This window comes from Ooceraea biroi, chromosome 4, assembly GCF_003672135.1.
Source record: "Ooceraea biroi isolate clonal line C1 chromosome 4, Obir_v5.4, whole genome shotgun sequence".
Lineage (NCBI taxonomy): Eukaryota > Metazoa > Arthropoda > Insecta > Hymenoptera > Formicidae > Ooceraea > Ooceraea biroi.
Genome location: NC_039509.1, coordinates 13,328,665 through 13,355,586, shown reverse-complemented (window position 1 = coordinate 13,355,586; position 26,922 = coordinate 13,328,665). Strand labels below are relative to the sequence as shown.

The window sequence follows — 26,922 nt, the reverse complement described above, 5'->3', positions numbered from 1 at the left end:
CACAGCGTTTTTCCCTTTTCGGAAGTAATAAAACAAAATATGAGGAAAATGTTCTTTTTGATTTTCCATTTTGAAATCGACGGCAAACAAACAATTGTTAACGAAATCGTGTACTTTCTTTTTGTAAAACAAGCTTGAACTGTGAGTTGTTAACCTACATAATGAATTTGCGGTTTAGAATGAAGTTAGTTACATTTCAAGACATGTATGTCCATCTATTGGAAAAAAACGCAATTACTTTTTGGCCAACCCAATATAATAAAAATATTGATTCCGCGCGCTATTATTCTGTTTAACGAAGTCAACAATGATATTAAACATACTGTTTTAACGCAAAATAATTCTTGAAAGTTGGATTCCATATGTTTCTATTAAGAGATATCCGACATAGTACGATAGTAAATGGACATTCTCTTTCTCTCTCTTTCTCTCTCGATGACAAATAAATCGGAAGTATAATTACTCTGCCGAGCAAGTAAACCGTGGTAATATAGCCTAGTATCACAGCGGTGAGGAAGAACCATATTGCTCCCCGAGTCCAAAGTTTAGAAATTCCGATCTTTTTCCCCTCGATGATAAAGTACCGCATACCTGTAAAGTTACGGCGAATAACAAGTACTTAGTTCGGTACAATGGCGGTTTCGCAAAAGTAAGTACGTTTATTGGATGAGACCGAGACTGTCTGAGACTTCGTCAATCTGTGATCTAATAAATTCTCTTTCGCGAAAACACCTGACACTACCTCATAACAATGTAATATTTTTATTTGTTTTTCATCAAACTTTTTTAATATTGGAATGTACGCAAAACTGTGGTCTATTCTTTTGATATAAAGAATAAATAATTAAATAAAATATGAAAATGTGTAACTAAGAAACAGTGAGAATATCTTTGGAATCCAATCTTAATATCTCAAAGCTTCAATATATTTAATAAAACGTTCAATATAAATTTAAAAAGAATTCTGCATTTAATAATATGGAATATACAGTATCTTTCTTGCGAAATATATCTTCTAGAAGAATAATTCAGTGGATTACGAACTAGTAACTATATTCTACAAAATTTCCCGAACTTTAGACCCGTCAAATTTCTTACGAGATGCATCGCGGACGAGCTTGAGTTTGAGTTTGAGAGATATTCACGACGTACTACCAATATTGCGGAAAATATCTGACGGAAAAGTTTCCCGACGTTTCCTAGCAGTCAGTAGTTTATTCGCTTCGCCATGTAACAGTGTTTACTCGTTTGGCCATGCAAGTATGTCAGTTATATAAAAAGTTAACTCACCCAAATGACACACCGCGACTAATCCCGCCGTAACGATCGTGAGTAACGTTAAGATGAGCAGGTCTGATTGTATATTCGTACGATTCCGCGGATGGCTGATCCATATCCTTAGAGATTCTGGCCTGCAGGTAGCCATAAAAATGATAACTACGCGCGCGGCCGCATACGGCCATTAAGATAAAAGCTCAAAAAACTCATCCTTGGAGAGCACGCGCTTACAAACGCGAACAAAACATTTGTGGGACAAATTGCATAACTGCATGATGTTCAAATCTGATTTGTTTTAAAGAATTGGACATAAAGATGTATATCGTTACTACGTTACTTGTTATCTCAACAATTAAATTGCAAATATAAAATAATATGTTGTACATAACTCATAAATCAGAATCCACGCGAAATACCGCGCTATGTCACGATTCTCCGAGCGATTTACGTGATAAGTCACGTTTGAAGTTTGAGTTAACTCTCCGACTGCAAGCTGATCGGTTCACAACAAGGAAACAAATTGCGCGAAAGAAAGAAGTAGAAAAAAAATATGAACGATTCATCACGAAGGAGAGAATAATGGGTGTGGTAGTGAGAAACGAAATAGGAAACGCGCCGGGGTGTGCAAGAGATCGAAGTGCATTTCAGGTGCTTGAATTACATCCGCCTTGAAGCTTCGCGTCCGTCCTCCCTCGTGTTACTCCGATAAATATAATGCTCACCATCGATAACGAGGCGTCTCTACGGCATTGAAGCAGTAACGGCACAATTCGCAGTAGGTTCGGCACGACTGATTCAGCCATCGTTCCAGGCAGGACAAGTGCACGTAAGCTAGTGTGCCCTTGCACCTGGAAGAGATATACCGGGTATATCGCGTCGTGATATTGCAACGTGTTACTGTAACTCGCTCACCGAAACGTTACGTGATTTTCTCACGCGACAAAACAGCAAAGAAACGACTAGGAAATAACATACGCGATTATATTTTGTCATGGAAATCGGTATTTTATTTGGATCGTTTGAAGGCACAAGATCCCAATGGATTGCGTCTAGACAGCAATCCGAGATGGGATTCTAAGGGATGAAGTCTAAGTGGCTTCGTTGATTCTTTCACTACACATTCGAGTACATTCGCTCGGCTGTTTCAAGCAGAAACGTAGCAAAACGTACTAGACTCGACTTTTGAGATTCTCACTGAGAGAAAATATTGTCTTCAATGTCATGTTATAAAATGTACATCTGAATTTTACTATGAAACTTTATAAAATAATATCTAAATATATAAATTTTTCCAAAATTAATATTTTTTTAGTAATGATACAATTGCTCACTTCACATGTGATTATCTGTGCTTTGCATTAGAATTATCAAACCCCTTTCTCGATTTAATTCTATATTACTTGAGTTTTATTTTTGCATAAGATTACAAAAAATAGGAGATATTAAATCTCCGTTCATCCGTGTTCCCCATCCTAAACGCAAGCGGCATCATCACGAAATGCATTCCGCTATCGAGTACGCGGAAGAAAGATGAGTTATACCCGACTACACATTATTCTCGCCCCTTCGAAGCAGGCATCTATGGCTCCAAAGTAACATTCGGATTAGAAAGGATTTCCGTAAGTTCGAGAATTATGAAGGTAAACGCTCAGGAGATTTGCAGCGAGACGCTCTCATTTCCCATGTTTCCACTGCGTTTTCACGTACTTTTTTGAGCACGAGTTGTGTGTCCTTAATCGCCGGGACACGTTCCTCGAACTATTCACTCATTTATGTCTTTCCACCGTCTCTCGGCCGGTTGCACCGGCCCGAATGAGCGAAAAAAGGAAAGGGGAACAAAGAGAAGTTTTCTTTTTATAACGTCTGGTCTTTCTTTCTCTTTCTCTCTCTCTCCCTCTGACCCTCCTTAGCACGATTCTCCATCGTGTAGCTAACGCGAGAATTATGCGACTACGTGAGGTCGATTTCGGTGCCGAGCGAGTATATACTTTGTACGAGGATAAAGTCACGACGTTTCGCTTTGTCAGTCGCGTTAAACGATCACTGTTCATCGGGTAATCTCGTTATTATAAACAACCCCGGCAACTATCGCGACGAGCTGCGTCGTCCTCGCTTCCAACACCCGGCTACGATATATGCAGCAGCACGCAAATTAGACCGAGATACGGATGTACGGAATGAGCAAGCCTGAACTGCTACTGCCGTGCAACTCGGTGATCCCGAAGACAAGTTTGTGCGTTAAAGTCTCGTCAAGTCCATATCAGATGACACGGACGAGGTTTGAATCTCTAAAATAAAGCGTGTTGTTACAAACAACTCGAAACAAGAAACACTTTAGTACAAATAATAATCTCTGAAAACGTTCGAATGATTCATCCAGTAATATGAAAACAATTCATTACATACAATGTAATTATGGGAAATAGTTTATCCTGATAGATAAGCAATTTCATGTTTATAATCGAAACATTCTATAACTTAGAGTTACGACATATATTTTCACAGCTTCACAATATTTCAGATAAAAAGAGATATAAAAGTTTTGCGTTTGAATGTAATCCTACTGACAAGTATTCCGTTGATCCCAGTTAAACGCATTACAGACATACGCGAGACCGAAAATTTTTCAACAGACAGAAATGTGCAATGTTATAAAAAGCTACGTGATGCGACGAGTGAAACAATTCTCTCTTGCACGATTGCTTGCCCCGCGGCTTTGCAGACATTATAAACTTTTCCCTTTGCATGATATACACGAGGGATGATTAGCCCGCTTGTTCGGCGAAAGTTATCGTCCGATGACATTTATTTTATTTTTATTTCACAGCGCAACTCGCCACCCCGCATTATGACATTACTTTCGCGACCAGGCTGTTCCAGGTGAACAATACGCGGTATGCCGCAGAATCCGAAATAGTCTGTCAGCGCTGAGCACGATATAAGAAGCGATATTAAACGAGAAATAATCCACAGACGAGAAAAGTTGCCGGGATCGCGCGGAAAAATTTCACTCAACTTCCAATAATGAAACATTTTTAGAAGTCCACATTCATCCGCCACGATGCTATTCTACATCTATGCTATTTTTAAATACCATATGTGTTGCGCAATCTCTGCAATTTAATTTTCTCTTTTATTTAATAATCGTTAAATCGTACGAATTCTGCTAAAGAAGTTTTCCCGCACGTAACACAGCCGCGCAACAAGATGTGCATGACAAAGAGAGATGGATGAGATTAATATTTGCGCGAGAAGAGCTTTGCTCTCCACTTTCCTCGACCAAAGGCGAGAACGGAGAGAACGGAGAAGACAGATTTGTTCGCTGGAAAGGGAGAGGTAAGACTGAACAGTAACACTCACGTGTACAAAGATGCGCGTGCATTTGGCGGTGAGTCTTCCGAAACAGCGAAGAGTTTCACGAGCTAAGAGCGAGCACTTCGCTTTTCACCGTAAATAATCGACCGTGTCAAAATTCGCGATGATTCACGCCCCAAGTCGACCAGATTTCTCGTCGGATGCGGCAACGGCGTCACCGCGCATTTACCACTGTGCGTCTAATGTTGCCGTGGTAACACAAAAAGAAATGGGTCACCGGATATACACGTAGCGCATAGTCGAGAATTCTCACGAGGTCCTCTCGTGAATTAAGCTCCTACGAATGAGGAGGCGCGACCCTGGATCGTTATGTTGACGGGCAGCGCGCGTTTGCGGATATCTTCCGAAAAAAAATTAAGGGCGTGCGATTTGTCGAAGCGTTAAATAAAATAATTGTGAGGGCTGATGGAAAAACGCAAAACGCGCGCTCGTCCTTAAAAATTGAATTGAGAGAGGAACAATCTAATTGGGTCGCTTCCTCGTTTTTGAGAAACTGCAGAAAAGACCATCTGTGATGGAGAGGAAATAAAATTGTGAATTAGTCACTGAGGAACATTCATTAGAGCGAGTTCTCTTTTTCCTTTTTTTCTTCTTCACTTCTTGAGAATCACAAGACGACGTTACCTTTGAAATATGTAAACTCGAACGGTTACATGACAAGTACCACGTGTTCCAAGTTTCGAAGTTTAATGAATCAACCTGAGCTCCGCCCGAATTGTCTTCAGTTTTCCAAGTATTCCATCGGCTTAATCCCCCGTGATATTTCACTGGCGATTCGTTGACATGAAATGATCATCACTTAATCGAGCTTTAACGCTAATTAATTAGCATCTGTCTCCTGTCTGATGTCGGTGCGAAATTAGCGCTTGTCACCTCACGCGACGCATATTGTGACAGATGAGGAAGAATAGGCTGCTAGGAATCAAAGCAATTGAATACTTCTCGCTATTCACCTCATACTACAATCATGTAACGTTGTTTCACGATTAAATTTATTGAGAACTGTGACAATTCCATTTGGCAAAGATTTAACTTTAAATTTCTTGTAATAACTGATAACTAAATCTTAAATTGAAAACTTGGAATAAAAGCTATGAAAATTATAATAATTGGAAATGAGAATTGTCTTTTATTTATCCTTTGAACATTTTATTTCAAAAGTTTTAAAATTAATAAAATTAAACTGTCAAAATTACTATCACTTCGACATCAAGAATGGCAGTAAATGAATTGAATGAGTGTGAATTTAAAAAAAAAAATATATATATATATATATAAACACGCATACGCTATTATTATTTTTAAAACAACATACACGTTTCGTGTGTATATTCTATTTTTCTCATGTGTTTTCGTAATAAATTTTTCCGCTACGTATATCGTTTAAATGCGTCAACAGAAATATCCGAAGCTGAATCCGCAAGATTTAAATATCACGATGCTCCGTTATTAATACGTAAGCATTTCCCGTTTCGGTAAGCACCACATTTTTCTCGAATCCTATTAAGTATGAAAGATGGGACGTTCGTAAGATGGCGAAATTTTGTCCTAAATCCCGGACCGTTTCTGCGCGAATGATATATATCGTTTTGCCACGGCGATAAAGTTTTCGAAATCGTAAATGCACAACTGCATTCTTTCTGCTGCCTCGCGCATGCATGCGTCTGTTAGATCGGACTTTTTTCTCAAACTACAGAATTCCACTTGTTTTATTACGTGCACATGTTTGAACAAGGAACCCTTATAATATTTGTAATATATTGAACGAACGTTTCAAAAATTCCAAAAATCGTGTATTGCTTGTTTATTTTTGTTCCACTTTGTTAACAACAAGTATGTCGTAGCATATTAACATTAATGCAAAGTTTCAAAATATTTAGCTACAGTATTACAGTTATGCAAGCTGGTATGCTGATATGCTACGTATAAAGCGATAATAATGTGAGGAAAGTTCTATTAGCTTTTTTGTATATTAAAATTAGGAATAATATTTGTGTAATATAAAATAATTGTAATTTTAAGTTGTAACCCTTTCGGAGAATTAATAGTAACAGTGGAATCTCAGTAAGGTTGCATTAAGTACCTTAATCTGAGCTTATGCCTAAATCCATCCAATTACGGTTCTTAAATTGGCGCTCTACCTTGGGTTATCTCAAAATACATCTGCGAGCTTTCGCCTAAATGCTGGATTTAGACTCATTAAATCCTATATATGTATAACCGATATAAAAGTTGATAAACTGATAAACAGATTGGAAATTTAGCAAAGATGCAGTTGTCTGCATAATAAAGTAACTTTTCAACTAATCTTTAAAAAAAGAGTCGATTGAGCGATATAAAATAAATCCTATTTTTCTCGCCAATAATCAATATTCACAAATTAGTGATAGAAGTATCAAACAAATGCGTTCAACGCTACGAAAAGCTACGAAAAACACAAAAGACAACACCGTTCTAATTAACTTTTCACCTCATATGTACGTCACTACAATAGTAAATGCCTGACAGTACTGCCTGCCGCGAACGAGATCATCTCACGTTTGTTTACGATTGTGTACAATATTTTCTCTCATCTTTTCATTTATTCATTCCATAGTTTCATCAAAACATCGGTCCAGTAGGTTTTTTCGCGATTTCCAGCACTGCGTCAGGCTGGCCTGTAATCGAGCGAACGTGCATTTACCTACAGGGTGAAATGAGCGGTTCCTTCGCCGTGTTCGTGTGACATATTCGGCAGACGTTGGACCCGACCGAGATCAAGCTACGGGTAAGCCGATGCTGTTGTCCGATGACCCCCGGAGACACTTGCTGCGTGTCGCGGCCATTTAAATTGCAGGACGAGCCCTCGGGAGTCGTGGCCGACGGCGGCATCGGCATGCTGCGCTCGTGATCCAAGTTAACTGTGGAGCCAGCCAGTGAGAAGGACACACCGCGTGGTGCATATGCATGATCCACCACGTACTCGCGCTTATTTACACCCCATTCGCTGCGCACCGCGCCGGCCGGCTTCGAGCATCTATTTTCTATACGTACCGATCGGAAATCTGATAACAGAGTTCGCGCCAGCGGTTGCCAATCCACAAACTCTCTCATGAAGCTTCTATCCAATTATTATCTGCCGCCGCAAATTTCGCGCGACAGAAGCTTGATTTTGTCCAAGCACAGTAAAACGCGTAATAGAGCGGGAATAAACGACGACAAGACTTCGCAGCGTTTTCAAAAAAAATCAAAATTTTATTTACTTGGCAGATAAAAATTGCAATAAAACCTTCGATGTGGCCACCGTTTCGTTTAATGCGAATGGTCCAATGTTTAACAATACTGGTTTATATCTCGTGAAAATTTGATTTCAATTGTGCTTTTCGGGTAGAAATTTACGCCTTTTTCAATTTCTTGATTCAGAACAATTTGTTTGCTTTCCATATGTGATGTTCATATTTTTCACATATATACACAGCTAATAGAAAAAACTTTTGAGGAGAAAAATATCCTTTTAATGGAAAATCGGAAAAAATACGTTCCGTCCTGTATGTATGAGAGTGTTATTCAGATTATATCTTTCACAAAGAATAAGCCAGTATATCCTGCATTGAACTACCTTCGCATGATGTGGTGAAAATTAATATTTTTTCTTCAGAGTTTATATATCTCTATTCTGAATGTTCCTTTCTTAGTTTACTTTGCTGTCCTTCTCTGATGTTTATCTCTTTTACATTTTCCGAAATCTAAAACGAAATCATTGCTATTTTGTATGCATTACTTAAGCAAGTTGAAGGGAAAGTTGTACATAACGCAGTGCATATGCATGAACGACCACGAGAGGAGTTTCCGCATTCATTTATTCACTATTCGGATTTAAATCGAATTTATTTGAAGTTTCGACATGAAATCTGTCGGCAGCTTATTGAATGCCGAAGTTAGCGCTCTGGCGAACATGTCGATGCATTGGCTTCAAAACTTCAAGGATTATATTAGCAAGAGATGATCGGATATTTTATTGAATAAAAACTTTATTTTCCATTATATCGAACCCATCCATTTATCTAGTTATCTAGTAATATAGCACAACTCATTAGTTACTTAAATATTATTAATTTTTATACTGAATCAAGAGTTTCACTTCATCTTAATGGGAAATAAAAAACTCATTTTATGTGCATACAATCTTCATTCAGCGTTGCAGATGCAATTAATTTATCATTCTCACTGTGAGGTTATTATGAATTCACAATTAACAAGCTAAACTTGAGTAGTCCATCAAAAGGTTAACTTTCATAAATTAATTGTAATTTAATGTTTAATTTGCCGATTTTTCATTTAAATCAACCGCATTCAAAATTAACTTTTATATGTTTTATTTATTATGTTCGCCAGAGAGTCATCTCCAACTAGCGAATTCAAAAGCTATCACAAGCCGAACCTTCAAATGCACAGTAAGAACTTGAGTCGGATTCTCACTTGTGAGATACGTTTAATCCACGAGAGCTCGAAGACTTCTCTTTCGAGATGTCGAGCGAGTGAAAATTTATATCATACCCTCTAACGAGGCGCACTCTCTCACGCTCTTTGATACGGAGGCGCTCTCAAGTTTTTCCGTGACAATGGAACCGAACTTTAAACGAAGTTCCGCCGGCTGCGGCAATATCCCGGATGAGGAATGCAAGCCGTAGCGACGTCGCAACACGCGGAACCTACCTACTTGCGTTCCCGACATGGCAAAAGTTTCCGCCGCGATACACAACCAACAATTTCCCCGTGAACGGGAGTCGCGCACACGATGCCGAGTCTTCCGAAGTTCTCCCGATCCCGTAATTTCCGTTGAGTTTATTTTTTATGCAACGCGACACCACCGAATGCAAATGAAGGGCCGACCAGAGGTAAAACTTAACCTAACGGATGGTGCTGACACTTCGAACACGCGATGGTAATTTGGCTCGCCTTCCGCCGTCATTTTCCTGTTTTCTGTTTTCTCAGCGACTCACGCGGAAAAACGAAAATAGCACATAATCGAAAGACGATAACTTCTCTTTCTATCTTTGTCTCTCTCTTTGTTTCATTTATAGTTTGACTACACCATCGTAAATTTTTTTCAAGTAACCGCGATAAAAAATGTATTATTTTATTCAGTAGAGATGGATATTAACGATGAAAACCTACGTATTAACCTACTGAGTCTCATCCTCCATGGATCCCGAAATTAATTCTTGTAAACCTTTGGGACGCAGTCGGTCATGTGTAGAATGCATCTACATCGAAAGTAGCCGCGTGCGAACCGAAAATAAAATAACGCGACGCAATAAAATATTAGCTCAAACGTGGAAACGAGGCTCCCATCCGTTTGAAGTCAAAGCTACATTCTTGTTGTTAACCTAGTGAAAATGCATTTCAATCCCAAATTTGTTGAAATGCACTTCAATTTCGCCTTTTGTAAAAGTCAGCTTCTGTAGTTTTCTGTCAGCAACTTTTATTGAATTTCTCGAAACAAAATTGCTTCGCAAGACAAAATACAGCTTTAAAATATATATCGAAGTATATCGCAATTATCAAAACTTGTAATTACATTTAATAAAATTCCCTCTTTTATAAAAAAATTACAAAGACATGAAAAAGTTTATGACTGAATTTTTGAGACACCTTTCATGTTTTATAAAACATATTACTGATTCAAACGAAAAATTCAAAATTCATTAATGAATTCAACTGTGACATAGATTTTCAAAAGATAAAAGGGTATTGCTCTTATAAAACGAGTTACAAAACTGCGAACAATAAGCTCTAAGAGAGGAAATTTCATGAAATAGCTTTCTTTTTTCATCAATATTAAAATATCATAATATTGTATAATCTGTACTTGAGAATATTGAACGTACTTTAATTAATATATTGAATACATTGAACATCTGCCAATTAATCAAAAATAATGTAAAATTAGAAACAAAGTACGTAATCTAAATTTGATAATAAATTATATAATTTTATAAATTTTACTCTATTTTGAAAAAGTACATTAAAAACGTTAAGCACGTCCTGCTGAAATAATAATTTCTCTATCATAGCATATTAAAAAAATTGTAATAGCGTATAGCCTCTTTTAACATCGCTCATATATTAATGCAAATTCGAAATTCAGTCACTTTAATCATTTCGACTATTCACATCCGATTATTCGACATGACGAAATTGAGGTCAAGTACTCTCCTTAGAGAAATTGAATAGCGCATATTTTGCCCATTCGAGATTGAGATCTGTGGAAGAATGTCTTGAGATCGTGGTCCCGTCATAAGATTATGAAGATTAATTAACTGCAGAAACTGTGCTGTACGCCGACGTCACTAAATTGAATCTCAGGCGGGTTCCTGATTTATGGCGCCACTGCATCGAAACTTTTTCTCGCGAAACGCCTGGATTTGCATCGCATTAAGATTCACGGTCTATCATTCATGGAGAAAAAGAACCTGCCGTTTGTACTTAACTTTTTCCAACAGGCACCCTTCGAGGGCAATCTAGACTTTACTTCCTCTTAATTTTGTCTTGTCGGAAATTATTTTCCATCTTACGAAAAAGAGAAAAAGAATATTTGATATTAAATATTTTACAATACTATTTTTTTATAAACACAGTTTAAGGTAGTTATTTAATATGAAGCATGGATTTTCTTGATGAATCAAGAAGAAAATGCACGAAACTGATGCATACTTTAATGACACTTTATTAATATATAATTTTTAATTAAAGAACACACAAAAGTTTTATCGATAATAAAATTTCGGAAGCAACGTCATAATCATTAATTGGATTTTGATAATATAACTCACCTTCAGTTTTGTTACATAATTTAATTATTATAATATGATAATAATATGGCTATTAATTACTTCTCACGTCCGGCATAAACGCGGTACTTCAATTCGATCGATGTTTAATAAATTAAGCTTCGACAAAATGCAAATGGAATTATTTATGGAAGTGTTATAAAGATTAATTTATACTCATTTAATGAAGAATAGGCATGAAATCAGTATCAATTCTGATCAACTTTGGACGTTTCGTGAGAAAAACCTGTTCGCAATACGATACGCAATTATGTGTGAGTGATCGATCACTAGCGCATCAGTATTTAATCATAGATATTTCGATTTATTTTGTATAAACTCTGATATGTATCATTTAATGTATGAACAGGTTTTCGAAACATTTTCTACTCCGATATAATACCGTACAACGGTACGCAATGCAAGTAATGGACATACGTCCATTAAGCCGGCAGTGGCTGTTTCTTCATCGATCCTGGAAGATGGATGCGACGATATTAAAGCAAAGACACTTCCATCTAGTAAGCCATTTTAGTGACCAAAGATTAAACAATAGATGAGTCTAACAAAAACAGATACCAGACATAATATATGATATTGTTGAAAATGTAGAAATGGATAAAATACAAGTTTTTGAACCTTTAAAAATCATATCATAAATATCATGGTAATATTCATAATTAATTTGGTATTATGCTCTACTGTTATGACATAGCAATCTAAATATTGCAAACATTAAACATTTGAGCGTGAAGTTTAGAATCAAGCCATTAAAAAATTTTGTAAGATCGATAATGCCGATATCCATTTTATAATTTTAGCTATATATTATATATCCGGGTTCGGTCATCAAAGTATATAGCTATTCTAATTTTACCCATAAAACTGGAGCAAAAACTGGAGCAGTTGTGATATTATTACACAGACGTAATCTGATATCACTTTATTTTAAGATTTTTTAAATATTCTAAATGTTATTATTACAAAAGAATCACATTTTCTAATTGAAAATACTGTAACTGTTTTAACACTATATATTAATGAACTACTTTTATAAAAATTCTCACTATTAATGCAACTTTACAGCTATATTTATCGTCATAACTTGAAAAAGTATATTGCTATTTTTTCTTCAGTTCCCAGTCGCTTCACAAATCGAAAGCACAAATGCTCGTACATCTCTATAAAGTTCGAAGACCCGAATGAAGATCCCGCGTTTGTCCCGACTGCATCTACCCGGCTACATCAACAGACGTAACAATTCGACCGAAGATTTCGTCGCGAGGAACTTTTAACTTCTACTGGATTTTGTTTTCGGCGCCGGCCGTGCAAGACGAGCCACAAAAGTTTGCGGTCCACGGGACGCCACGCGTGCATTCTTTCTTTCCCCTCCACGCAAATTTACTCCTTGCCAGCGATGCGCATCGAGAGAAAAACAAGTACATTTTTCGTTTCCGGTGACTTAACGTGATGCGAGGTACGCTGTATATTCAAAAAAAGAAAGCACGAGCCAAAAGAGAAAATATTGTAAAGAAGAGAGAGATTATAGAAGATAAAAAAAAAGAAAAGGATATACTGTTATAACATCGTAACATATAAGTTATTTTTTCAATCGTATATTTTTTAAACTGCTGTACAAACTGAGTTTGTTCTTGTCTTTTTGTTTTAGTATCAGTTGATATTTTTTTATAATCCTAATTTTCTTTGAATTTTATATGGCGTAATTTCTTCAATTATTAAAAACGACAAAGTTTGCACTGTCAAATATCTTACAATTTTAGAATTTCTTTCATCCTTCTTCTTCAGATCTTTCTTAAGTGTTGTGAAGGATTCAAGATAGCCGGATAAAAGTATGAAGCTGAAAACTTATGATTTATTATTTACTATGTTGAAGTCCAACTTCGAAAGAGATTATATTTGTTTCACTAGGAACAAATACGTTACGAACCAGAAAACGGAAAGTGGAACTGACATTTTCCAACTACAGGAAACTACGAAACACTCTGAACACGCACGCCCTTAGCCAAACGATTTCTCTTAATTTCGCGAAGCGATGCCCGTAAATAGAAAGCAAACAAACGGATAACAGTCTCGTCGCGGCCCGTCGGGTGAATTTAACGATGGAACGCAACGCGACTGGATATGTTAACTAGATTTTTCGTTTTTTTTCCTCTGTTTTTTGCGTCACTGTGAAGTGTGTGTTGGTTTAACTAGATTTGCAGCAATTTGCGAAAATACGTTGGCGCAAATAAAACGTAATCGTAATAGCACATAGGAAAAACTAATGTTTGTCGTACATTCGTCGGGCAAAGCATGTAAATATTGAATTGTGCGCTAAATAGCGCATAAACCTATAAACGCAAGTGTATTGTTATTATCTCGTGATATTTTGTCAATTGTTTCACATAATTTGCTATCGCATTCGCCATCCAAATCCCCATTAATGTACTTTATAAATTACACATGACATAACAAATAACGCAAATAACATCATTCTTATTAATCAACCATTTAGCACGATCATTTGCATAGCGTGAGGCAGATAATAAAAATTTACCGATGCGAGAAGTAATCAAAAGTCGGGCCCTTACAAGGCGCGATTTAAATGCCACGATAAAAGAGTCCAAAGGAATTCTATGATTATGCGATAACGCGTAGTGAATGCACGCGTAAAACCGACGCAAATGCAAAGCGCGGTCTGCGGAGAGCAACCGAGAGCTACTGAGAGCGTACGCTCTGCGAGATCATAATTTATTGCGGCTGTACGTGCGCGCGGAACGTATTGTGAATACCTTAGATAGTTCACTTCATTTCACCTCCATCGCTTTATCACCAAATATTACCGGACTTACGCTGCGGGAGCTGCTTGTTCGAGCAATCCACGGCGATTTCATTGTTCGCGTTCCGCAACCTTTACACTCATCAACGGATTATTACGGACGTGTACGAACATCGAAAATCTCGTTTGGCACTTGCGCATCGAGCAATGAATAATACGTAGCTACGAAACGTTTTAGATTTGTCGAACGAAAACAGCCCAATCACGAGAAACGACAGCAGTTTCATGTCGCGAGGTGCCAACAGTGTGAAATTATCCAATCTCGATTCGCTATTAACTGCACCTGAACTCCGTCCTAGCTAAAATCCGAGTTGAATCGGAAATGTTAAACGTTAATGGTGGATCGAAGCATTGGGACAAATAATTCCCATCTCAAGTTTTCTGTGAGAGCGCTTTGATTCCAGGTACATTCAATTATCCACATTTCGAAGAACAGTTTAGTGTGATTAGTCAAGTTGCACGGTAGACTAGCAGTCAAATGAGAAGCAAAACGTACACGAGCAACATCCCATTAATGGGGAAAATTCAAGTTAACTGTACTTTAGGGGGTAACTTTAGTGCGAGACTCCCATTTGGTAACCCTTTGTCAACCCTATTTGCTAACCTTAATGTTCAATATTAGATACCTCGTTAATGAAGTATCGAGTTAAACATTTACGAAGCAACATCGGCGGCGTACCATCAGCTTCTGTTCATTCACCCTTCTAAGACATAATTCATCACCTTGTTCCGTTCATCTACCATAAGCTATGCTCATCCTCAATGTTATGAAATGGTATCGAGAAACCTTCAGAGGCAAATTTGAACGCACATGGGTTAAGCATACGTTATTAACAGAATTAACAAACGTTATTAACTGTTTATCATTAAATAAAGATCGCACGTTGCATTCTGTAATCTCATATTGAATTATAATGAACGGTTTAAAAAAGGAAGCCCCGATGTATTGGGTTGTCCGGAAAGTTCGTGCCGATTTTTAATAGATGGCGTTGGAACATGTCTGAATATATCAATGTTATTGAAAACATACGATTTATATACATATGCTTAAAGGTGGCATTTCAACGCATCTTTAGGAAAAAAGTTGTTTGAGATAAATTGATTCGTGTCAGTTTTGTACTCTTTTGAAGATGGAAGAAAACAAAGAACATTTTAGACACTCGATGCTTTTCTATTACCGGAAAGGCAAAAATGCCTCACAAGCAACAAATTCGATATGTTCTGTTTACGGAGAAGGCGCTTTAGCTGAAAGAACCGTACGTAAGTGGTTCGCTAAGTTTAGAGCTGGTGATTTTAACCTTAAAGACCAAGAACGCTCGGGCAGACCTCTACTACTGATGATGACCAAATCAAGACACTGATCGAGAATAACCCGCGCTACACGACACGCGAATTAGCAGAGATACTGAAAATATCGAAAACCACTGTCCACGATCATGTAGTGAAGCTTGGTTACGTAAGTCGCTATGGTGTATGGATTCCGCATAATTTGGCCGAAAAAATTTAATGGATCGCATTTCCATCTGCGACTCGCTGTACAAGCGCAACGCAAACGTACCATTTTTGAAGCAATTAGTGACGGGTGACGAAAAATGGATCATTTACAACAATGTAGAACGAAAAAGATCCTGGGGTAAGCGAAATGAACCAGCATTAACCGCTCCGAAAGCCGGCCTTCGTCCAAAAAAAGTCATGCTCTGCGTCTGGTGGGATTGGAAAGGAATCCTATATTATGAGCTCCTACCACACAACCAAACGACAAATGCAGATAAGTACTGCTCGCAACTGGACGAATTAAAGACAGCGATTCAGGAAAAACGTCCAGAATTAGCTAATAGGAAGGGCGTCGTGTTCCATCAGGACAATGCCAGACCTCATGTTTCTTTGACTACCCGACAAAAATTGTTGGAGTTTGGCTGGGATGTGCCACCTCACCCACCGTATTCACCAGACATTGCACCTTCAGACTTTCACTTATTTAGGTCTGTGCAAAATTCTCTTAGCGGCAAGAACTTCGACTCTTTGATCGACATAAAAAACCACCTTGAGGAGTTTTTCGCCGAGAAACCTAAGAAGTTCTGGGAGAATGGAATCTTCCAGTTGCGTGAAAGATGGACAAAGGTTGTGAAACAAAACGGTGCATACATAAGTCAATAAATATTGATCGACATAAAAAAATGTTGCCTTTGAATTTTCCTTCAAAATCGGCACGAACTTTCCGGACGACCCAATAAATTACAAAGTTACCGGCTCTTTATATCCGAGATCATCTCGGATAATTTAAATGGAATCCTCGGAGCAATCGCGCCAATGCCTTGCGTGTAATGACGTCGGTGTACAAGGGATTCGTCTGTCCCGTTCCCGTTGACGCGCACACGTACGAATAAGGAGCATCTATATCGCGGAGATCCCAGCGATACGTATTACGGGATCCTCGCGCAATTTCGCGAGCAGGCGCCGAGGCGGGTTTTCGAGGTGTCGTGTTTAGTGGCGATAAATTTCGGGGTTTGTACCGTAAGACGGGCCGGCTACACACGTACACACGCGCGCGCGCGTACGTACTGTCATGTGTCGGTGTTGGTGCGGGGCTGTTACACGAAGGTACCGTACGAGAACACTCCGACACAAATTTTCCACCGTAGCAGCTACGGGGACATATTTAAGATGTCCTTCGCACGTGTCCTCATAATCTCCCCAATTTCCATTAGCGTCGGCTAATCCTCGCCAGGGAACACGTTTTTCACTCTTTTAGCTCAATCCGTACAGTACCAATTCATCACAGAGGTGCGAGCTCTCATCAATGCCGTGCTATACACGTGAAAAGTCGAACGAAACATGGAATTGAAAGGAAAAGATAGCGCATTTTAGTCTGTTGGATTACATCACATTAAAATCATCATTTACCAAAGCGCGTTCTCATCTCTGATTCATGACATAACTTCATCGTACGCTGTTCCGTTCCCATAGCCATGCTTTTAATATGCACCATTCGCGTCTCGATTTATTACTGCGATTTAGAATCTACGATTCTAAGACGAAATTGCGAGAACTGTTCCGCAGATCCTCGCAAAGGCGCGTAACGGAATAACAACACGATGTTACTTGATTTCGTACACGACAACACGTGAGTTAACATATCCGAGGTGAACTGCGAACGAGCAAGATCTTGTACATAATTGGGATAATTGCATTGCAAGTTTAACCGTTCTAACGAGTAGAGCGCTAACGATTTCTCGTTGGAGTTTGCGCGGCACTCCTCATTACGCGGCGAACGCGTTGTGTCCTTTTAAACAGCGCCCCAACGTCGACGATTCTGTTTCTTCTCCTCCTTACCCTTTCTCTGTCTTTCTCCCTCATAGAATCCGCGCGAAAGCACGCGAGCTCCTGCCGTACAGGACAAAGCGAAGTCAAGAAAGATGTCAGAATAGCGTTTCCGCGCTTTAATCCGCAACGCGCCGCGGGCTCGTTTCCTCGCAAACGTACGGATCAACAAAAGCAGCGTTTCAGGCATTTACGGCGGCAAAAGCAAGAAAGAAGACGAGAGAGAAAGAGAGAGCGCAAAGGACGCGAAGGTTTTGCGGTGATCCGCGAGATAAACGAGTCGAGAATAATGTTCGCCGCCTTCACTGCGACGTTATTCGCGATGGCTTTCGCGGAAAATTCGTAAATGTTGCATTTTATTCATCCACCGATGCAAACAAGAAAAAAGGCAGAATTGGACAAACAGTTTTAATGTAACCAGAGGTGTGCGCCTTAATGGCACCTCTAGGTCACTACGTGCAATCAATAAAATATAAAAGCTCTTACATTTAAAAAGAAAAGAGCCATTAGATATAGCGATATAGTTGTACTTCAGGAAAGAGATTGGAAAATGAAATATGCAGGATGCGCAAATGGAATGAAGGTAGAATGTTCTGATTTAAGGTTCATAAATGAGAAAAGTACACAAGACTTGTACTCTTAGTACTGATAGAATTACAGAAATAAAATATCATGGGATACGTATGCATACAGAAGGAAAAATAAAAAGTTATATTAGAATTATTAAATTTATCCTCGATTGCACAAGTTTGAGGAATGAATGAGTAATTAAAATTCGCTAATGTAACATAATTATGACAAGAATCTTTGCTCCTAAATTGCCATTTTGTCTGTATGTGCACTTCTTATTACCCTTATTAAATTACGAACATTATTATCTTGAAAAAGAAACGAGAAAGAATATTGGAGAAATCAGTTACGCTTCTACGTTAATAATTTCAGTCAAACATTTCAATTGCATTAATTGTTTCCAGAAAAATCCTATAAATACAGATTCGTGTAAAACAACGATGAACTCTCCATTAAAAACACGGTCACGTCGTTATAACTTTTTGTCGACCGGCAACCCGCCGTTACGTAACGTTCGTTACCATCAGTAATAGTTATATTGACGTCGGTGAACCCGGATTTCGTACGAATTCACAAAAAATTTGCAGAATCCCGATAGCGAATTGAAAGAATGCAGCCGCGTGTGAAGAGCACGCGGAAAACTATGAGAGGTGGATCTCGCGCGAGCATGTATCGGATAAATTTCGGCGCGAGTCGATCGCGAGAGCGCGCGGGGTAGGTCGGATGGAGGGCATGCGATCCCTCTCAATTTAATATAACTGCTTTATGGGGACATTTGAAACGTATGACTTCATATACCGGGGATACGCGCGAGCAATTACAATCGCAATCGCTGCGCCGGTGCCGCCACAAATTATTTTCGCACCGGCGCATGAATCACGTCGGCAAAGTGGCTTCGCGCGATGCGCGCAATCACGTCAAAATAAAATTCCCGTCGTTGCCGCGTGTAATATACCGTGCCAGCTAATTAGTGGTAACCATAATACGGCCGATTCGCCGAATCGCAACCGTACCCGCTTTTGTTCCAAGTTAACGAAGTTTACGTCGAAATATACGTAAACACGAAAAACGACGACTATCAGCTTGCTGCTGGTTTCGAGTATCCAATCATAGTGTCGGGTCGTAATATCGAATGGACGATACGCAACGCTTTTACGTAACAGCTACTATCATCGCGCGGGACTACCAGAAAACTGCTATTAACAAACACTTTTTCATTTGAAAACTGCGTTTACATTTACATTTATATTAAAATGAAAAAGGACAAAGAACGCGAGAGTTTAACAGAAAAATATCGTGTGATTCATACGTGCATCCAACACTCAGTGATATTAAAACGATATGAAGAAAGTTCGGTTGAAATTCAGTTATAAAAGACGAGTATGGATTTTCTCGTGCATTAATATGTTCTTAATTATTGTAAGTAGATTTATGTTAAGAGAAACGAGATTTTATGATTGTTCCACTTTGCGTATGTGTATGCAGAATGATTCAGAATTTCCAAATTTTTAAATCCACACAGGATTATGTGCAATCTTACATTTCCAAACGAAATTCGTCGAAGAAATCTTAATTCAACAATTATTGATATAAAAATTCGATGAATGATCACTCACCATTGTAGATCAGGGCTGGAATACATGATAAAATCTCCTATAGTCACCTATAAAAAAACAACTGAAAGGCCTGTGCTATACGATATTATCTATATTATCGATTGATCGATAACGCGTGAATTCTAATAACTTTGAAATTAATCAGATATTCTGGCAATGATTGTTCGTTTGAAAAATTCTTATTCTTCACGTAAAATATTTTCGATTTATCGCTATTATTTTTCGTGTTGATTAATGCATAATTGAAAAAGAGAGCACTTATCAAACGAAGCAAGCAATTTATCGTAATAGATTATTAAGCGAAAAGCATTAGAACAAGAAATTGTGTTTCTCTTTAAAAAAAGCGTGATTATCATGAATAAATAAATGATTGTAATTAAACTGATAGAATCGATAAACAAAATCACTGCGGCCAAGGTAAAAAATAAATGAGACAAGTATAAAACCACTCACCCGCCGATGTTGATCCTGTAGCCTCACTCGTTTGTCGTAGATAGATCACTGCCACCAACACAGAAGCACACGACGCACACGCGCGCGACCGATCCGAAAAACGCGGGTGATTACGACCGCGCGCGCTAATCGTCACTCGGCACTGCGTTTTATTTACTCGCGTTGCAGTTCACACGTGCAAATTACGTGGAAAACACGGCACTTCGTGGAATTCGTTCGGCGCGCCCGTCACTCGCGTTAGCACACACGCATCACACGTTTCCCATTAGTGAAATAACCCCAAAGGCGACGCCGTTACTGCTAACTAACACACGCGCATGCACACACATCGAGTATCTTGAACAAGCGGAATATTATTAATTAATACGTTGCCACGTTTTCGTCACTCCCGCGAAGCAAATATCCCGAGAACGCGAGATCAATCTTCCGACGCGACGTTCCGAATTGACCGTTACGAAAAAGGGGTCGGCCCGATACGGTGCCATGATGGTTAGGGCGCCAAAAGCATCAACTACTTACAACGTGCGCGTTTCTGACGTGTTACGATGATCGCCCGTCTCTCGATCACTCGCGCACTCGGATTTCGCTCTTCGAGCGAAGATTTTCACGTAAAAGACGCGAAAGCCGGTGGAGCCTTCCACGACTCCGTTCCGATCGTTACAAATCAATCCACTATGGCGCGAGATGATCGGATGAGGTCACGTGACATCACTCCTTTACTTACATCGTAAGACCCCGTTGACGTCCATCGAAATATGATGCGTAGAGATCGATGGGCGTGCCAGTTATCGCTAATCGATCGTATCACGATAACACGCCCGAATAATCGCCGTCACTCCCGTTAACGTTTTGTGGAACTCATTTGTATGCCAGAATCGATTCGAACGAAAATCCACGCGAGATAAGCGAGACTCCGTAGCTCCAATCCGCAACGCGAAATACCGTAAAGTACTGTGTGAAGTGACTACGTAACTCAAAGAACCGAGTGTTTGATACGTTTGAATTTTCAGTTAAATATCAAAATAAAATTGTTGACACTAAGCACGTCGCACCTACCCATGTAGGAATGCCAGACTAAAAAACAGCGCCAATTAGTGGCCCCATTTATGATTACCAATACTCGGTGTGCTATAACGGCCCATGCTTGGCGCATTACTGGCTACCATTTTCTAGATTTGGCGCGAATTACGGTTACCAATATTGGCCAATAGTCGGTATTCTATATTGGGCCATGCCTGGTAGATGATTGGATACCGTTATTAATAGTACATAGTTATAATAACGTGATGTGATTATCGTCTCATTAGTATTTTTTATAATGTCGCAAAATTATTATAGGCAAAAAAAGTATCGAAAAATAAAGAGATTAATAAATAATAATCATAATAAAGGTAATAAAAATAATACAAAAAATGATTGTGAGATAAATAATATCGAGAATAATGTAAGTGATAAGGTGAATAAGGTTATGTCAGAACATAATGAACAAAATATTAATTTTGAAGACGACAATTTTAATAATGATTCTGCTAATATTAATCTATCTTCCAACATAAATGATGAAATGATAATCATTTCATTTCATTTTCTTATATTTTATTAATACTTTTATCAATTATTTTCAGGTTCAGAAAATATATTAAATCGTATTGACCAAAAATTTCAACAATTGCAGGATGAATTTACAAGTCACATTTCATCTGTTAAAAGAAGCATTTTATATGATTTAGAAAAGAAAATAACTGAAGTAAAACATACAATAATCATTAATTGCCAATCGGTCACTGCTTCACAAAAGAGTATTGAAAATTTAAAAGAAATTGCTCTACCAACAGTTTCTTTAAACCATTTTTTAGAGTTGGAAAATTTATTAAAAGATTCTTCAGAAAAGAAGGAAGCATTGGTAAATAAATTTAAAAATGCTTTTTTATTTTTACAATTTTTTACATTTGATGAATATATTTATTTAAAAAACACACAAAAAGGCTATTAAGGAATGAATTATTATTGTACCTGCAATAAACATTATTAATTAAAATTAGAATTATTAATTATTAATTTGATCGCAGATGGCTTTGTTCCGTGTACTTATTGCGGCTGAATCAGACGTAAAAGAGAGCATTGCTAAAATTATGAGTGCATTAATGACAAAAGCGGTAGAACTACTATATTCAGGAACTGGAAGAGTGGTAAATGGACAATGTAAAAGAAATTTTAGTGAGACTAACTCGTACATGTGTTTAAGAGGTAAAATTTTGTTTCTGTTTATTTCATTTATGTAGTTCGTTTATAAACAAATATTATGTATTATGTTTTGTTAGATGTTTTAATAGGAAAATTCCAAAACGCTATAGATGTGAAGAAACTCCCAGGTCGGATAGGCATATGGTTATCACAAGCTGGAGACCGCGAAGGAGGTAGAAAAGCGCGAGCTCAAAATACTGAAAATCACTAGGAACAACCATCATATTGAACGTACATCTATTTCTACCACATCCGCCAATTTGACGAGTATTTATAAAAACGCTTTATTTGTAAGTATTTTTAATTTATTTCATATTAAAATAATTAATTAACAACACTTTTTAGTTACACAATTGTTTACACTTATTTTTTCAATCTTAAAATGAAACTATTCAGAACATTTCTTGCAAACAGATTGCGTTTTATGTGTACATTTTCCATAAACGTACTTTTTACATTGATTACAGATACTGTTACCTTTATTTTTATTGTAATAACCGATTTGACAAGATTTACGTTTACTAGAAATTTCGTTTGAAGTATTCAGTTTCTTCAACTCCTGCGACTATTTTAATTATGCGGTTATTTTAGTAGTAAATAATTGCACAAGTGTGCTTTTATGTTGATATATTTATTAATAAATGTACTTCTTTTTTATAAAGAGTTTCAACTATGTTTTTTATTTGTATCCTAATTATATATAATTATTTTATATAATTATATATATAATATATATAATTATAAAAACTAATACAATACTAACTACATGTTATGCAATTAGTATTGTATGAATATAATATGATATAATAAGCGCAATAACATAATACCCATTAAATTGACGGATATGGTAGAAATAAGTATACGCGTTTAATGATGATTGTCTAGTGTTGATTACCGAATAAATAATATATAAAAGACAAATTAAATAAGCTTGCCCCATTATATTTAAGCCATTATTGGCCGAATGTTGGTCTAATAAATTAGTCTTTAACGGCCCAACATTGGTTACCACGTTAGGCCGAGCCTTGTTATTCATTGTTGGGCCGAAGTTATCACTCCATGGTTGTCCCATTAATGGGCCAGTCATGGTTACCATTATTGCGCCAATATCGGTAAGCTGGCAACCAATCTTGGGCCTGTAATAGGCCGATAGTAAACTCCTACATGGGTAGCTTTTTCAATATCCTCAGCACTTGGAATATGTGCTTATATTTTCGAAATAAGAATCGAAAGGAATTTGCAAAAGATAGTAATAAAATAAATATATTTATCCCTTTACGTATCTAAATTGACTTCGTTACTTATCTGTTACTAACGCACATACTCGATACTACGTAGCTCAAACAGATCTCTGCATGTTTTAATGAAATATGTAATCTCACATTGGTTGTATATTTGTGATAAATACAGATGAAAAATCGAGAATATAAAAAAGTGTGCTGTTGGAAAATATCAAGAGATTAATTAAAATAAGAATTACGAGTGAGACAATAGAATTAATATTACAATACAGACGGTTCTCAGAATTGTGTACGATTAATATCTCTCTTTTATATAATTACATTTATTACGTACATTTAACACGTTTATATCGAACGAAAAAAGGATCGATATATTGCATCGGGACGCACAACTAATAAAAGTTGACAATAAAAAGAGATGTAACGTCGAAGAACAATTACCGAATGCGGTGGATATGTCTCCTTTTATCCATTCAAACGTAATTCTAACTAAATAACGAAATATAAATAATCGATCGAAACGCAGGATTACAAGAACATCGGTTATATTAATACGTAACAGTAAATTAACAAAATAATCAAACCAAGCTTAAGTATTAAAGTATTATAAAAGAAAAAAGTTCATAGTAAAATGTATGTCTACGAAAATCGTTTACATCTCAAGATTTTTATTATATATGACAGTTTTAGCTTGTTAGTTTCACCAATTTTGAGAACAATAACATTATATCGCGAGTATGTGTATGCGTGCCTTCTTTAATAATGCATATTTTTCTATTCAGCAACAAAGTACGCACAAAGGATTATATTAGGGGTGTGATTTAGTTTTGAGGGTTTTTTTGCTCAAAAACGCATGTATTTAAATATGATAATGAATGAATACCTTAATCAAAATATTTTCCTTCGTTTTCTAGAACTTTTTCCCATCTTTCTGGCAAGAGATGGATTCCACCACGATAAAATCACTCTTCTTTTCAGTTGATCCATTCGTCGACGAATTTTCGCACTTCTTCGAAATTGTGAAAGTGTGTATCCTCTAAAGCGTGTTGCATCGACCGGAACAAATAATAATCGCATGGAGCAATGTCCGGAGAATACGCGGGGTGCGGTAAGACTTCCCATTCGAGCTCTAATAGTGTTTGTTTCACTGATAACGCAACGTGAGGTCGAGCGTTGTCACGAAGAAGAATCACTTTCCGTCGTTTACTCGCAATTGCTGGTCGTTTTTGGTCCAATGCTTGCTTCAACTTGTACAATTGGTGTCGATAACGATCAGCCGTGACAGTCTCGTGCGGATTTAACAGCTCATAGTACACTATCCCACCAAATACAGAGCATTACTTTTCAACCGTGAATATTGCGTCTCGGAGTGGATGTTGATGGTTCGCTTGGATCCACCCATGATTTTCTGCGTTTCGGATTATCAAAATAGATCCACTTTTCATCCCCAGTAACAATCCGAGACAAAAGACTCTTCTTTTTTGCCTGACGATCAACGAAATGCAAATGTTCAACCGGTTCGCAATGGCACTTTCCGATAATTGATGTGGAACCCATTTCCCTTCTTTTTGAATTTTTCTCATTTCATGTAAATGTTTGGTAACTGTTGTACGATCAACATTTAATGCTCTGGCAAGTTCTGAAGTGGATTGTGTTGGATTTTCGTCCAATAATGCTTGCAAATCTGCATTTTCAAGCTTTCTTCGTTGTCCCGAGCGTTCTTTGTCCTTCACATCAGTATCACGACTTTTAAAGCGTCTAAACCAGTATTCACACGTCTTAATTGATGGGGCAGAATCACCATAAGTTTCCACAAGAATTCTATAACCCTCAGCCGCAGTTTTCTTTTGATTAAAAAACAAAAGCAACTCATGTCGAAAATGCTCTTTCGGAAGTTGGATTTTTACGATGATATAAACACGACTGTTATTGCATCTATTGCTATAATGCTACTAAATGTCATGGATAATGTCAACACCGTAAGAAACAACAGTTATGGGAAACAGTTATTAGAACAAACTGACACTACAGCCATCTGTTGCAAAACCCTCAAAACTAAATCACACTCCTAATATATATTTATGCGCGATAACACCAAATGTTTATATCGCAACACTCGGCTAGCATTGGAAAAGGCGGGAAAGCTCGCGTACTTTTTGTTTGTTTTGATTAGCGTAGTCGCCTAGTCCGCGAAGTTTCCATCTCGGCTCAGCTCACGACGATTCGGAGTACAACTGCTGCGTCGCGAGTGTCAGATCGTGACGGATGGAGCATTTTGGAGTGTTAATTGGCGTACGCAATCGTGATTAATAGCGTGTGGCTTCGATGTATTCGCGACCGTCGCGTGAACGTCGAATCCACTCGTCATCCGCCCGCCGTCGAAACAATATGTCTGTCGAGTCGCGACGTCATTCGTCTAAAAAAGCACAGTCGTGCGTCGAGAATCAAGCGGGTTTTCTGTGCACGATCAAGGTCATACGCGATAAGTGTCTCGTACGAAAGCCGTTTGTTGGCCACACGCACATTTCGTTCGTGATTATGTTCAGCGTCGGAGCGCAGCTCGCCGACGGGCTGACCGGCGTGAAGTTGCCGTCAAGCGACTCGAATTTTCCGTTTCGTCCCGTATATGTACGCGGTCTTCCCGTAATCACCATCGCAATCAATGCGTATCGCGTTACAATACGTATTGCTCGTTCCGAGTGCATTATGCGTATCGCGAATGTCGGCGGGAGTGCCGCGCAAAGCGACGTGCGATCGTCACATTGTGAGTGTCGGTACGCGGAATCGGTTAGCTGTGAATTTCTCGATTAACCTGGGTTCTCGCGAATGGATATCAAGAACAATATGGCGTGATCGACGAGGAGTCAACGACGATTCGGCAGGTGGTGAGTAAATTGATGTCATATTTGCATAATTAATTATGGACGTCAAGATACAATAATACGCAATTTTGGTGGAGTTGAAACAGAAACTGTGTGATAATATTCTTTAGCGACTTAACAAGACGTATCTAAAACTTTGCTATGCGTTTTCATCTTTTCCATCTAAAAGACTGTACACAAAATTTTTAATTCTTATTTCTTACACAATAAAATAAAATTAACGATGAAATAAGTAACTCAATGTTCACGTATCTGTTGCTTAAGTCGCTATTACTATTTTTACTATTATTA

General features: G+C 37.9%; 2 protein-coding genes across 2 annotated transcripts in view; one reads left to right on the top strand and one right to left on the bottom strand.

The window, feature by feature from the left end:
- Window positions 1-26,922, top strand: part of LOC105278394 (zwei Ig domain protein zig-8) — a 314,696-nt gene that overhangs the window by 117,593 nt on the left and 170,181 nt on the right. The gene's annotated exons all lie outside the window — the stretch shown is intronic.
- On the bottom strand, window positions 211-15,324 carry LOC113561803 (E3 ubiquitin-protein ligase MARCH3-like). Its single transcript, XM_026969019.1, has 2 exons — window positions 7,337-15,324; window positions 211-2,126 (listed from the first exon to the last, which is right to left on the bottom strand). Exons 1-2 carry the CDS (start codon window positions 7,744-7,746, stop codon window positions 1,997-1,999), a joined length of 540 nt encoding a protein of 179 aa, XP_026824820.1. The 5' UTR covers window positions 7,747-15,324; the 3' UTR covers window positions 211-1,996.